Source organism: Rhipicephalus microplus, chromosome X, assembly GCF_043290135.1.
Source record: "Rhipicephalus microplus isolate Deutch F79 chromosome X, USDA_Rmic, whole genome shotgun sequence".
In the NCBI taxonomy this organism is placed as follows: Eukaryota; Metazoa; Arthropoda; class Arachnida; order Ixodida; family Ixodidae; genus Rhipicephalus; species Rhipicephalus microplus.
Window position 1 is genome coordinate 80,864,303 of NC_134710.1, and position 13,345 is coordinate 80,877,647.

The 13,345-nt window shown below is 42.4% G+C and overlaps 3 protein-coding genes across 3 annotated transcripts in view; 2 read left to right on the forward strand and 1 right to left on the reverse strand.

The window, feature by feature from the left end:
* Positions 1 to 8,244, forward strand: part of Dysb (dystrobrevin binding protein dysbindin) — a 51,017-nt gene extending 42,773 nt beyond the window's left edge. Inside the window, exon 9 of the mRNA XM_037427313.2 lies at positions 7,921 to 8,244. Within this exon, the coding sequence (XP_037283210.1) occupies positions 7,921 to 7,970 (50 nt within the window). The 3' untranslated portion in view covers positions 7,971 to 8,244. The remainder of the gene's footprint in view (positions 1 to 7,920) is intronic.
* Positions 8,245 to 8,568: 324 nt separating this feature from the next.
* LOC119176160 (transmembrane protein 231) lies at positions 8,569 to 12,010 on the reverse strand. Its single transcript, XM_037427311.2, has 7 exons — positions 11,872 to 12,010; positions 11,549 to 11,706; positions 11,223 to 11,351; positions 10,283 to 10,426; positions 10,076 to 10,157; positions 9,910 to 10,012; positions 8,569 to 8,726 (listed from the first exon to the last, which is right to left on the reverse strand). Exons 1-7 carry the CDS (start codon positions 12,008 to 12,010, stop codon positions 8,585 to 8,587), a joined length of 897 nt encoding a protein of 298 aa, XP_037283208.1. The 3' UTR covers positions 8,569 to 8,584.
* A 482-nt stretch (positions 12,011 to 12,492) lies between these two features.
* The window catches only part of Mcr (macroglobulin complement-related), a 253,503-nt gene continuing 252,650 nt past the window's right edge, over positions 12,493 to 13,345 (forward strand). Inside the window, exon 1 of the mRNA XM_075877217.1 lies at positions 12,493 to 12,631. The gene's annotated coding sequence lies outside the window, so the exon portion shown is untranslated. The remainder of the gene's footprint in view (positions 12,632 to 13,345) is intronic.

Here is a 13,345-nt window from a genome sequence, read left to right on the forward strand (position 1 = left end):
CACAAGGCTTGAAAAACAGTACGGGGCATCGGCAGCTTAATACCTTAGGGTAGAACGTTCCCAACAGCAATATGAAAGCTGCTTATCTGCTAGCCCCCTCTGTGAGACGAACCTGCCAGTAGCCACGAACAAGATCCAGCATGGATCGAGCGCCACTAACTTTCTCGATGCGCTCTACAATGTGTGGTATCAGATAAAACTGGTCTTCGGTGGTGATCGAGTTCAGCTTGCGATAGTCTACGCAAGTGCGTGGATCTTTCCCTGGTATCTCAACTAAGATTAAGGGTGAAGTGTAATCGCTCTCACAAGGCTCGATCACATTCAATTCAACAACTTTGTCCTCGAAATACATAATATCTTGTTTGCACGGTGACACTATGTACGCTTTGCTACGCACAGGTTATGAGGATGTTAGATCGATGTCGTGAGTGACAAGAGAGGTCCTTCCTGGCCTATTCACAAAAAAGTACTGAAATTCGTGAAGGACATTCCAGAGCTTCGTCTTATGCTCCGGCTCTTACTGCGCTTTCGATAGTAATCCTTTGAATACTGGTTCACAAGCCTGGATCAGAAGCCTCACCATTTACGACTGACACAAGCCCTGGAAACTCTACTGGAATCTCCTTGGCAGTTTTTATTATCATGCATACCACTTCTTCCTGTTTTCCGTATGGTTTTAGCAGATTTCAATGCTACACTTGCTGTATTTTTCGCTTTAGACCCACACGATGTCACCGGAAGTGGGCCTACAGTGTCCACTACAAGCCAGCCAAATGGCTCTGTGATGATAGGTACCAGCTTTATCTGGGCTCTGGACTTGTCACCCTGCTACCCTACACGCTGACACGTGTTGCATGTCCTTACAAATCGCTCTGCGTCACAGAAACAGCCTGGCCGATAGTACTCCAGCAACAGCCCTCCCTTCGTTTTTTTTATGCCCAAATGACCAGCCCAAGAACTTCCATGCGACAAGCGCAGCAGATCCAGTCGATCAGCTTGGGGCATGACCAGCTGATCAAACATTACACCCTTTTTGTCTACATACTTGCTGTAGAGTAGGCCATCCTTCTCATAATAACATATGTTTTTATGTACTGTTTTTTCATTTACCCTGCTCTAGATATTTTGCAGAATCGGGTCTTTATTTTGTGCATCCTTCAAGGCCATGCTGTCTACTCTTAACAGCCGCTCTAAGCTTTCTGATGTTGACACTGAATAAGTCTCTGGAATGCTCTTCCGATATTTCCGAGGGTGCCTGTGCCGTAGCTTCATCCACTGCGGATGGAGCTTCCTGATGTTGTAATGCTAGCGCAAGCTTGACTTCCACTGGGGAGTCCTGTGAGTGGCGGATCTCAGCTAAAGGTGACTCAGCAACTGCCTTCACAGTGAGTTGTCGACTTTTCGGACGCGTCAGTGCCATAACATTAGCCTCTCCAAACAGCTGCCCTCTCTCCCGCAGCATCTTATCAGACCTATTCAATAACAGGTAAGGGCATTGAAGAGGAAGTGCCTATGATACAGCAGCTTCCATCTTTGAGAGTTCCGAAAGGACCTTTCATCAATACCTTTGCGACACGAAGGCATGCACTGTTGAACTTTACTGCCTGCCTAATACACGCGCACTCGCCCGTGAACATTTCTGGTTCAACATACGAGCTGTGAACTATGTCCATCGCTGCTGCAGAATCGCACAGTACGCGACATGGCATCCCGTTCACTTCAAGGTCGCGCATGTAAGGTTTGATCAGTTCACTATTCTCGTCCCTACCACAGACGGATAGAAGCACTGCCTTTGGTTTCTTACACTGTGCCGCAATGTGACCTGGTTTGTGACAGTTATAGCAAAGATACGGTTTCCTTACTTCAAATTTCCTTTGCTGTTCTAACGCAAGTTCGCGGTTCTGTTCCGACTCCGTTGTATATTCAGCTTGGGCATGCCCGATTCCTGGCTCCTCCTTCGTTTTCATTGGCCCTCTATTTGGCTTGAACTTATAATGGGGACCCCCTTTTCGACCACCGTCACTGCCTTTGCGAGCCCTATGCATGATGAATTCCTCTGCTAGCTTGGCGGCTCTAGCCATAGATTTCATCTCTGGCCTATCTTGTACCCAATGCCTCAGGTTCTCTGGTAACCGGCTGTACATTTGCTCCAGTAAAAAAGACTCAACAACCTTCGCATGGTCACAGTAGGCCTCCTCCTCCTTAAGCTATTCCCCTATGTTTGACTTCAGTTTATAGGCAAATTCCGTGTATAACTCATTCCTTCCCTTCCTTGTTTCGCGGAACTTCTGCCAGAATACCCCCTCGGACTTCCTAGGCAAACTGGATTTTACTTTATCGTAATTGTCAACTTTTTCACCGGACAAACGAGCTATTACTTCTGCTGCCTCGTTAGGTAAAAGTGTGAGCAAGTGTTGTGGCCACAACTCAAGGGAAAACTCCTGCTTTTCGCAAGTCCGCCTGAAGTTCACCAAAAACAACCCAATGTTTTCTCTGAGCTTACAAGGACACATAAGTTCTGTCATTTTGAATATGTGCTCCCCTGCACTGTTTGCCTCGCTTCTATGCCCTGCCGTTCGAATGCACTCTATTTAAACCTCGAGTCGCTTCAACTCGAGGACGTGATCCTGTTCCTCACGCTCCTTTGTGTATTGAAACTGCAATCGTTTCAATTCGAACTCCCTTTCTTCAAGTTCCTTCTCTTGCTGTTCTCTAAGTTTTTGTGCCTGTCTTTATGCGGCTTCCTTTTCTTGAATTATTTCAAGACATTCCGACAGCTCATCTTCCGCAGCCTCCAGAGCAAGAATAGCCTCAATTAATTCTGGTTTCCGGAGTGCATCAGAAACATCCAAGCGCAACTATTTCGCAAGCAGGAATAACTCCGGTTTACACAGCAACTTCAAATTCATGGCTGTGTTTAGTGAGGCCTTCCCTACTGTACACAACTACCTTGTACTGTACACAACTACCTTGACATAATACGAGGAGGATGTCTGCTTCCTCCTCGTATCTCTTTGCTCATTTTAAAGAGCCGCAGGCGCTAGTGACATCAGGATCCTTGAGGCATTTCCTAACAAGGTCCTCGTAGAGCGCTCACACCTCAAATCACGCCACCGATCACGTGAGGCATCATGCCACTGAACATGCCAGCCGACGCTACATTCAAACATGAGCCAGGCACACAGGAACCGTGAGCTCCCTCATAGCCTCGCACACAACACAAGGCCAAGGTCGCGCAAACGCTGTATCTTCCTTAGGTACCCCGGGCGTCTCGGTATCTCGTCCACACCTCCAACCACAGAAAGTCCACAGGCTCGGCAGTGTGCGCATGCTGTCTGCGTTCCTGCACCCGACGCCATTGAGGCTCAAGTAATCGAAGCTTAACATTCTGCAACACTGAAGGCTAGGAAGGAGAGCATTGATTTGCACTCTTCTGCAGAAACTGCGACCCCAAAACGCACTGCTCTGCTTGAACAGCCACTCTTAGTCATGCAGAACTATATGAACACTGGCCCCAGCAAAAATTTCAATTGGGCTGCAACAGTGAAACTTTGTTGCTCTAAAATGGTGCTCTGCGGACATGAATTTGAGAAAAGTGAAATGCTTCATTATAGTGAGGTTTGACAGTATGAGCATAGTTACAGGGATATGCATGCCGTAGGATCTGAGCACATTCTTTCCTCTTTTGCCCCAACACACCAGAAGCTGCATAAAGAAGGATGAAATGGAGGCAACAATCTATATCAGCATGTCTAGACATTGAGAATTTTCATTTGTTATATGAATATGTTTGCAAACTTTTCGTTCAGACTATCTTGACAATGGAGCGAGGGGTACGGAGACGGGGCTTCGGCACACTCGTGTTGCTCCACAAGCAGTACAGCAGCTGGCAACTGATTTAGGTTTTTCTCGCTCGCTTCATTGACATGTTTAGAAGATTATACACATGAAAATGTGAATTGGAACAACATTTCAATGGTTTAGCGTACATTTTAGTGCCATATTACGAGTGCATTTTTCTTGGAGAACTAAAAAGCACATTTGCGGCATCACACTAACCTGCTACGTCATGGACATCGTATTTATTTTGGAGAATGGCCACGCTGAATTGGGCGACCATCTAAAATGGTGGTGCTGTCTAAGGAATGGAAAGAAAAAGAAGGCATTCTTTCAAGGGAATAATAATGGTATTTTACCTACGACTTTCCATAACTGTTCTAGTCTCATGATAAACGAAGAGAAAATGAGAAAATTATTAGTAGAATAGAGCAATTTTCTTGCATAGTAGCAGGCACGTACTTCAGCTCTAACTTCCACAGTGCTGTCAAGGAAAGTTGTCGCCAAGTATAGTGCCACCCCAGCACGCAGTGGCACACTGTGGCAGTTGCAGTACTCGTGTAGCACAAGTAAGATAACTGTCATGCTAAAGTCTGGCTGAGCTACCCAAGAACCTCGCATACACCGGTGTTGTCTTGCATCAAATTGATGGCTAAAATACAGATAGCTTATTTTTAAGTGGTTGCAATTGGTGGAACATTAAGTGACGCCTGCCAGTATATCTAGTAGCTTGTGAGGGAGGAGTGAGTAAGCATGCACTTGAATAACCAAATCAAATCAGGCATTTTTCTGATAGCACCAGTGTAGTAGGCCTGGTCCTGTCTTGCATAATTGTAGGATAAAACTGAACATTTAGCAGACGATCATCGCTCGAGCGTGGAAGTGGGAAGACGAGATACTTTATCAGTGTTCTTGAAGATAATGGCATGCATACGTATTTCTCATTTATTGAACTTAGAACAAACAGCACAAGCAGTATTGACAATGTTTTAACAATTATAAACCTCGATGATGGCAGTGTCTGTACCACTGATTAAGGAGTTGGTGCCTGTGAGTGCATACTTTTCTTGGAAAACAGCGAGCAATTTGTGGCTCTTTCAAGCAAAAATTACAAATTTCTTGTCACGTGCAGTGTTACTATAGCCTTGCTTGTTAACAGGAGCTTTTACTGCCGATGGGCAGTCTTCAAACTGTCAAAAAAATTTTTTAGGGCCCCTTGATGACTACATCGACACTTGTATTTGTGTGAGGGAAACATTAAAACATGTTAGTCCTAGACATGTCCTGGCAGTACAAAATTGGAAAGCCCTTGCAAGATTAGCTGTTACAAGAAATAGAGATTGTGGTCAGTATGAAATGTGGCATCCCAAAACACTAGTGATGGCTATTTAGCCATCATGAGGGAAGATTGTGAGAACCTGCCACGACTTGTACGCTGTGTCGGAGCTAATAGTTAGCTTGGGAAGTGTGAATGGCTGTGCTAAAAAAATTGAAGTTTGCACTCTCCCTTGGACACTTCAACAATGCAAGTCCCTACATTCTGTGAAGTGCCAAGAATGAGGCAAAATGCTTTGCATCCGGCCAAATATCTTTGCTTCCTTAGCTTAAATGTTAGTATGTCATATAAGATGCACATCAAGCTACAGACTGTGCATTCATCAAGAAACTTGGGTGCAGCAGCACTTATGTTTCAATACGTACCTGTGTAAGTTGGTATGCATCTCCTACACATGAAAACGGCATTTTGTCACCTATTTCCACTTGTCCTCTGCACCAAAGTGCAGCGAACGAGTGGAATTAGGTGGTCTTTTTTTTTTTTTTAAAGAATAACACTACAAATTGCAGAGAGTATGAATACTTTTTATTGACCTTTTATTCTTGCTTTAGCACTGGCTGAAATCCTCTTGTATTGAGTGAAGTTGCAGACGGTTTGCATAGCTGTACTTCATACAGTATGAATGTTATGTGCTGGCGTTCTTATGGCAAATAGCATCCTATGCTCATGCATAACTTAGAGTTATAAGGGCAAGCAAAACAAACTACATTCTTTCGCAAGATCAATGGGTGAAGGTAACAAAATGCATGCCGGGTTGCGATCTTGCTGTTTAAAAGCTATCAAAATTAAGGGAGCACTGTAATATTGTGGCTGAAAAGCATACTAGGAAGGTGTTCTGGCGAGTAAAAATCTCAGTAAAAGTGTGTGTGCAAAGTGCTCTTTGTCGCCATTTGATAATGTATCCTTCACACAATTTCTCGCAAGCATTGTGTATATAGATTTAGAAAATGCAGCAGTTTCATACAAGTCGACTCAATTTTGTTGGCGCGGTGTTTGTCACTGAGCCAGAACATATTTCCTAGGCAGAGAGGCACTTCTGGTTCCTCAATGTGCGATCACTTGATATTAACTTTTTATACAGTTTCAAGCACAAATGTTTTCGCCACTATAGATATTGAGAGTGTTTCAAAGACTTATTCAACTCTGAAAATTTTTGATGTGGGCTTCCCTCAGTGTACACATACCGCCTGGCTATATACCATAATGCTCAATGAAAATAAATAACTTTGTCATCATTTTACCCTTCTCATGTCCTCTGATCACTGTAATGGTGTCTTCAAGCAATTTTCATAGACATTCTATATCATTTCTAGATGTAGTAACATTACTATGAAACCTAACATTGTCTTTTCTAGCCTTCAAGATTTGCAATTTCTTGTGGTAGCAGCGACAGACTGTCTTTCTTCTGTGCCAATTTCGTGCACACTGCTTAGCTGCTAGGGCAATGAGCACTAATTAACACTGTTCTGCACTATATAGTGCGCACGCAAGCCTATGTCTCGATAAACATGACCACTACATGGGTGGTATACAACTTGAGAATTCTGGGGAGGCCCCGTCCTGACAACCAAATCGCAGCAGCCTTTGAGACTAAAGTAGTAGTCCCATTTTGCCATAGGTGGCGATTATGAATAATCCTATGGGGCCAAACTTGAACTTTTTGGAAAAAGCATAGAAGGAAACATGCCTGTCATGAACAAGTTTGCGTAATAATATGGGGCCATTTATCATGCTAAGATGTATTTGTTCCATGTAGTATATAAAAAGGACCGTCAACTCAACCTCAATAGTACTTCGTGTTGCAACTTAAAAGCTTAGCTTTTCAAAACTGCATTTGCCTTGTGCCTTAATGTGTCCTTGCAACAGAGACAACTGCAATGAGTAATATGCCCACAGGACTTCCACACATCTCTGTTATGGTACAGTCCATTATTAAATGGACATTATGTCCCTGGATAAGTAGGACAATTACTATCATTTGCATCTTAAAATTGTTCAACAGCTGCTACAGTCTTTCATCCACACTGATGATAGGATCAAGCTTATGCAGCATTTTCAACATTCTTTTTTATACCCTGTTGCCATAAAAGCTTTTGCATGTCAACTGCTATGAAGAAAGTGACAATACTAATATGCTGGTTACAAACAAAAGCTAGTCTGAAACTTGCGCTGCACATTCTTTTTAGCATTTGGTCCCAAATCAACAGCAACATCTGTACATGTAGGGCTTCAGCTTTGAAACAATAAAGCCTCTTGTAGAAAACTTCACAGAATACTAATACTGCTGATATTGTCAAAGGAAGCCAAATACAAGTTGAAAGAGTTCAGGCAACTTTAAATCTGTCTTAGAGAGATTTATAAAGTGCTTACACTGCTTGGCCTATTTGCAATATGTTGTAAATAAATAAATAAAAATGTTTATTTGCTGGCCAATAAATTTTTTTTACATCACCACCTCCCTAAGATGTAATCTCTAAATTCATGACCACTAGGCGTCGCTCAAAGCACGGTTGCAATTGCACAAGAAGTGCATGCACGAAGTCTGCAATATAGGCAGTTGGAAGGTGTACACATGATTTTTTTTTTTGCCGTGCTGTCATGGTTGAAATTCATAGTACTTTCACGTTCCAAGGCACATGGTTGTACTATGTAGCACATGCTAACTTAAGGGGTGTGTGTTCTCAGTAAACATGATTGCTGTATTCTACACCTGTTACTTGCATTAATGGTTATCTTTTTTGTTACAGATGGATCAGTAACAGTGGAGGACAGCATTGAAGAAGTAGCAGCACAGTAGCAGTGGTGGAATCTTTCATTTTTTTACATGTTGATGACATTTGATTACATAAGCCGCCTGTTTGAATTATACAAAAGAGCCATGGATGCAGAACAAAAGATGGTGCAGCTTTTAACCGTGATGTTATGTTTACATGCTGGGACTTCTTACGCAGTTTCATTCCTCTAGTCCATGCACTAAGCCCGATTTGCCTGCATGCGCTTAAAGAGATATATAATGTAATATACAGACCACTGTGCTGCAGTGTAAAAGAAAAATAAATAAATAAAATGTGCATATGCTTAACTGTCTTTACACTCACGTCAAACACTTTATAAATACGGCTTCTCCACCCTTTCCCGTTATCAGAGTGCCTTTTCAATTACCCTCCCTTTTCCCTTTGCTGATAATCATGTGCAGCATGAACTTTAGTGTAAGTGAAGTAAAATTATTTGAAGCACAGTAAATAGCAAGGGCAATAGCACAAATAACAAAACAAAACTGATACTGACCTGTGCTGTAAGAGCTGTGCAAATTACCATAAGGAGTGCACAATGGGTGCCCTGGGTCCGTGCTGCACACTGCTGGAAGCATCTGAACAGTTAGACAGTACTCCATGCACTGGTCACTCCCAGCTATAATGACTGGTAAGTTTCAAGGATTTGATTCCCAAATACAAACTCCTTCATTCTTTCACCCAGTAAAAGAAAAATAGCAAGAAATGCCAAATACTGGGTCCAGGCATGCTTCAGGACTTGCCAAACCCCGGGACGATACCTGTTGAGTGGTGTCAAGAAACTTCAACTAAAGTGCTGAGCAACATCATTTAGCACGGCACACATTTGAAGGAACAAGCTGTGGTAATAAGTAACCCCTCATTGGACATCTTCTATAAACTCAAAGAGCGAGATGTATATAGCATCCATAATGGCTGCCTAAAGCACATGAACAGGGCAAGGGAAGTTGAAATGGCTGCATGTGCACATGCGGGTTGCCAGGTAGAAAGGGCATTGCCACTAATCATAGCCACACACTCTGCACAGCTTTTTCTTTCTGGTGATTGTGCTCCCCGACAGAAAGACCTCAACAGCTGTGAGGCTTTGTGGTCTTTCTGTGTGCAGGCCGGGTAACCTACGTGTGCACATGCAGCCATTTCAACTTCCCTTGCACTGTTCATGCGCTTTAGGCAGCCATTATGGATTAGACTGTGAGGCTGTTGTGGCAGAAATGTTCTTTACCACATGACAAAGCAAATTACATCATGTGGCAAAAATATGTGCTTGTTCACCATGTTGTCAGGTACAGCAGCCAACAAGAGGGTGCTGCGCACAGCTATGACCACAAGTGATTGCATTCTGTTCACCTTATAGGGTATGCCTGTGAATGGCAATATTCCAGCTGTCTTTCAAAAGCAGCATCAAGGGCACTGCTCTGCTTCCTGAGACAACCTGGTGACAACCATGATGGGGTTGCACTAATTTCACAATTCATCGTAATGCATTATTTCAATTCCCTGTAAATATCAAGATGGCCATTCACTTCAATATTGCCATTTCTTTACCACAGAAAATGCACATGTCAATGATCTCTCTTGTTAATAATGTTAATGTGCAGTAGTGCATCACAAAATTGCACAATCTGAAATGGCAGCATTTGCTGACAAGATTACATAAAATATTTAAATTTTCAGCTGTAGTGTAATTAATATATGTTAATGGAGTATACAATACCCAATGCAATTCTGATGTACTAATGCAATAGGTGCAACAAGGTGTGAAAAGTTATTAAAAAAAGCACTCTTTCTCTTCGTAGTACCTGTCTTCTGAACTGCAACATTGAATTCCAAATATCAGAAAAATTAACTGAAATGTTAACTCACAGCAACACTTCAGTTAAAAACAAGCAGCACATACTGACAGATAAGCCTGAATTGCCATATGTGGTGTAGGCATAAGGATACCACAAAATCTCTACTGGGTACTTGATCCTCAGTTTGGCAAAGAAATGCGTAGCATTTGAGGCAGCCCTCCACGTGCTTTGGACACTGGACAGCTGTGTTGTCACTGCACAGCAATAAAATAGATTGCAGTGAAAAATTATGTCAAACATGCATATAAAGTACTCACCATTTCGTTTTGAGTACAGATCTAGAATGTAGTCAAGACTGAATGAAGACATGCTAGAACTGTCTTGTGTGATGATGGAATGCTGCAAAACAACAGATATATATATATATATATATATATATATATCACTAGATAAAGTTAAATGGCTTTGCCTTAAACATAAGTCAGAGTTTCAAAATGGCGTGTGCACAGACTGTAGAGAAGTACCTCAAAGCGGCTGTCATGTGAACCAGGTCGTAGCAGTTCTTTCTGATGAAGCCTCAATTCTGCTGCCAGGGATAGTTCCGAGCCCGAAATGCTGGAGGAATGGTCTATAAATGCTACCCCCTCATATGACACCCTGGTGTAGGTCTGTAAGTTGAGAAAGCATTAAATGACGCTGCAAGCCATCAGTCAGCTCTTGAAACAAAAAAAAGGGACAATTTTCATGTAATAACATTGTTCATACTTTTCCTGAGAACTGAAGCAAAAGCTACGAAGCAATGAAGTCTATTTTGTTCACTTGTACCAGAGGGCACAGCATAAGTTGCATACTACCACGTGTTTCTCAGGTGGATCCAGAATGGCACACCAGCAAGCCGTATGCGCAACATAACCTGCAGCACCTTTCAATTAAGCAATTGTTTTTTTTTTTCTGCGCTGTAGAAAAATTGCCACTATTCAGAAGTGTACAATGTTCAACTTCTTTTATGCATATATTAGAGCATTCATAAAGTGATTAGCATTTTCATTATGCAATGATGAAATTTATTCGGTGCACTGAAGCACACTCAAGAATATTGTCAAATAAAATTTGAAATTCAGCAGAACAGAAGGAAATGAGGTGACCACAGTGAAATGCAAGCACAGCAGCAAGTATGTTTTCAATATTTTTTAGGTCATGTAGAAGGCATTCGCACGAATAAAATTTAACCCAAGATCTCTTGTGAGAAGATCCTAACTTCATAAAGTACCCTCTTTCATGAACTGCAACACCACATGCTAAGCACGATACATTTGACTAACTTGTTGCACTTGATTTTCATTTGATGTGCTTTCCTTCGTTTGAACGCACTTTTGTGATAAGCCTACAAAATTGTGCTATAGTGAATCTTCAGCCAAGCAAAGCATCGCAGCTATACTTTTAGGCAAATGTAGAACAACTTACCGCAATCCTACAATCAAACAGAAGAAGGATTTTCACACAAAGCACGTCAAATTTTCTTGGTAGCGGCATTTGAATGCCGAGACTCAGCTCGTCCATTTTCCCATCATAATCGAAGTCTTCCTCCACATCCTGTAGAGGGGAGAGCAATGTGAAATTACGCAACTGCACTACAGCCTTTAAATTCGTCAAACATCACGGCAGTGCCCAATTTCAAATGAGCTTCGCATATGACCGCTACTAACAGTCAGTGCGAAAACCATTAGTCAAGTAGCGATAGTAACGAGTTGGCTCACCTTGAGTAACTCCTACTTCTAACAAGCACTTACCTCTACAAAGGGCACGCTCAATCCTGTAGCATGAGAGTTTAAGAATGGGTACGAACTCCAAAATACGAGTCCTTCGCCACCTTCCAGCACAACTATCAGACGACGTTTGAACCGAACTTCGGGCTGTTCTTGGTACTGATCAATCTTTTTCCAGAACCCTGAAAACCAAAAACTGCAGCATTAGGTAGAAGGTTAACGCAAATTCACGATAGTAGCGCTCACAGACAAGCTGCTGACACATGTTGCAGACTAGTGCATCAGTGGTCATTGCCAACAAGGAGCAACAACAAGAGCGAAAAAATAATAATTATTATAATACATGCCTAGGTCCTTGTAAGCGAAGATGAATGGAATTACGACTGTTGCAAAGGTTAGAAACACAATAAACACAGTTGCCTTCGAGCATAAGCTAGCTTTATACTTGCGTTGAACGCCTTCGCAAAACAATGTGTACACCGCCATTTGTACACAACAATTGATAGCCACAGCGATGCGGTTGACGAGAAAGTCATTGCAAAATACAAAAAAAACTTGTAATAAATTTTACGTTTTCAACAATTTTTGCTGCTTCCTAAATGTAAAACTCTTTTATAATAGTTTTTCACTCAAGTTTTCAAGGTCAATCGTTATGCTTTTGCCAAAGACTAGGATAGTTTCTTGTCGTTTTTTCTGAAATCGTATTCAATTGGTTCGCGAGAGGGAGCTACGTGCACACAAATGTGAAAACCGGTTTTTCGCGGGTGCCGCTGGTGCTCGTACCCGCTATACCTGCGCGGCAAAGTGTGAAATAACTTTGACATCGACAAAGCAAAGTTTGCGGATTAGGCAGAGTGAGACTACAAACGCGCGGAATATCGTCGTGCTTGCTTTGTGCTGACGCAGATACTTTGTGAGAGGTCCTGAGGGAAGGTAAACCTTTGTTGAGCGTTTTCTGGGCTGTGACAGTGGTGATCGTATGCGTTACCGAACCGATACCGGGATTTCCAACGGCGTTGGGCTAGCGCCTTCAAACCGGCGTCCGGTGGGAAGCGATTGACACTTTGCATCGTATCTCCGTTTGATTGCTGTCACGAAGAAGGCAAGGTGAGTAACATCGATTTCATCTGACCCAGAGACTGGATCATATCGTGCCGGTAGACAGAGGCAGGCAGAAAAAAGAAACGGCACTTGGTTTTTTTTTTTCTGCGTACCTCTTCGGTAGATCCTGCGACCCCGCTACAGGTGGCCTTACTACGTAAAATTGTTCGTTCGCATCACCATATCACTTGTTATAATTTATTTCAACGCCTGACTGAAGTTTTATGCGACAGTTTATATATTAGTGCGTTCATTCTGCAGTTTTAATTGTGTGACGAAGCCGAAACTTAACCACGTGTTTACTCTATTCAAAAATGAATGGGTTAAGCGTGTTAGAAGGTGAATAAAGTCAACTGCTGCCTTCACATTCTTCAGTCGACGCGGTCTATAAAAAATAAGTTATTAAAATAAACTAAAAAAAACGTATGAATGTTGCGTATATCGCGGCAGGTCAGTTTTAGAAAACCCTTTCACGGATTATACTCCGCATAAGTTCTTTTAGGGAACTTAATAGTTATTTGTCTTAAGGTACTTTATTTCCTTTTTACAACGTGGTGGCGTCGCTCTTGCACTCAGCGTGATCAATCTTGTGCCTCACCTTTTTGCTTGCTGCTGTTGATTTATTGTTTGGCCTAAGGTGGCGAATCCGAAACAACCGGTGCAGTATGCTGACCCACGCCGGTCGCCATGTTTAGCCTGTTTGGCTAAGTTACGTGCAGA

Coding starts and splice junctions, on each gene's coding strand:
- LOC119176160 (XM_037427311.2), bottom strand. CDS start 12,010: ATGGCGGTGTACACATTGTTTTGCGAAGGCGTTCAACGCAAGTATAAA. Junction 11,707..11,871: donor CTTCGCTTACAAGGACCTAG/GCATGTATTATA, acceptor TTTGGTTTTCAG/GGTTCTGGAAAAAGATTGAT. Junction 11,352..11,548: donor TGAGCGTGCCCTTTGTAGAG/GTAAGTGCTTGT, acceptor TCCCCTCTACAG/GATGTGGAGGAAGACTTCGA.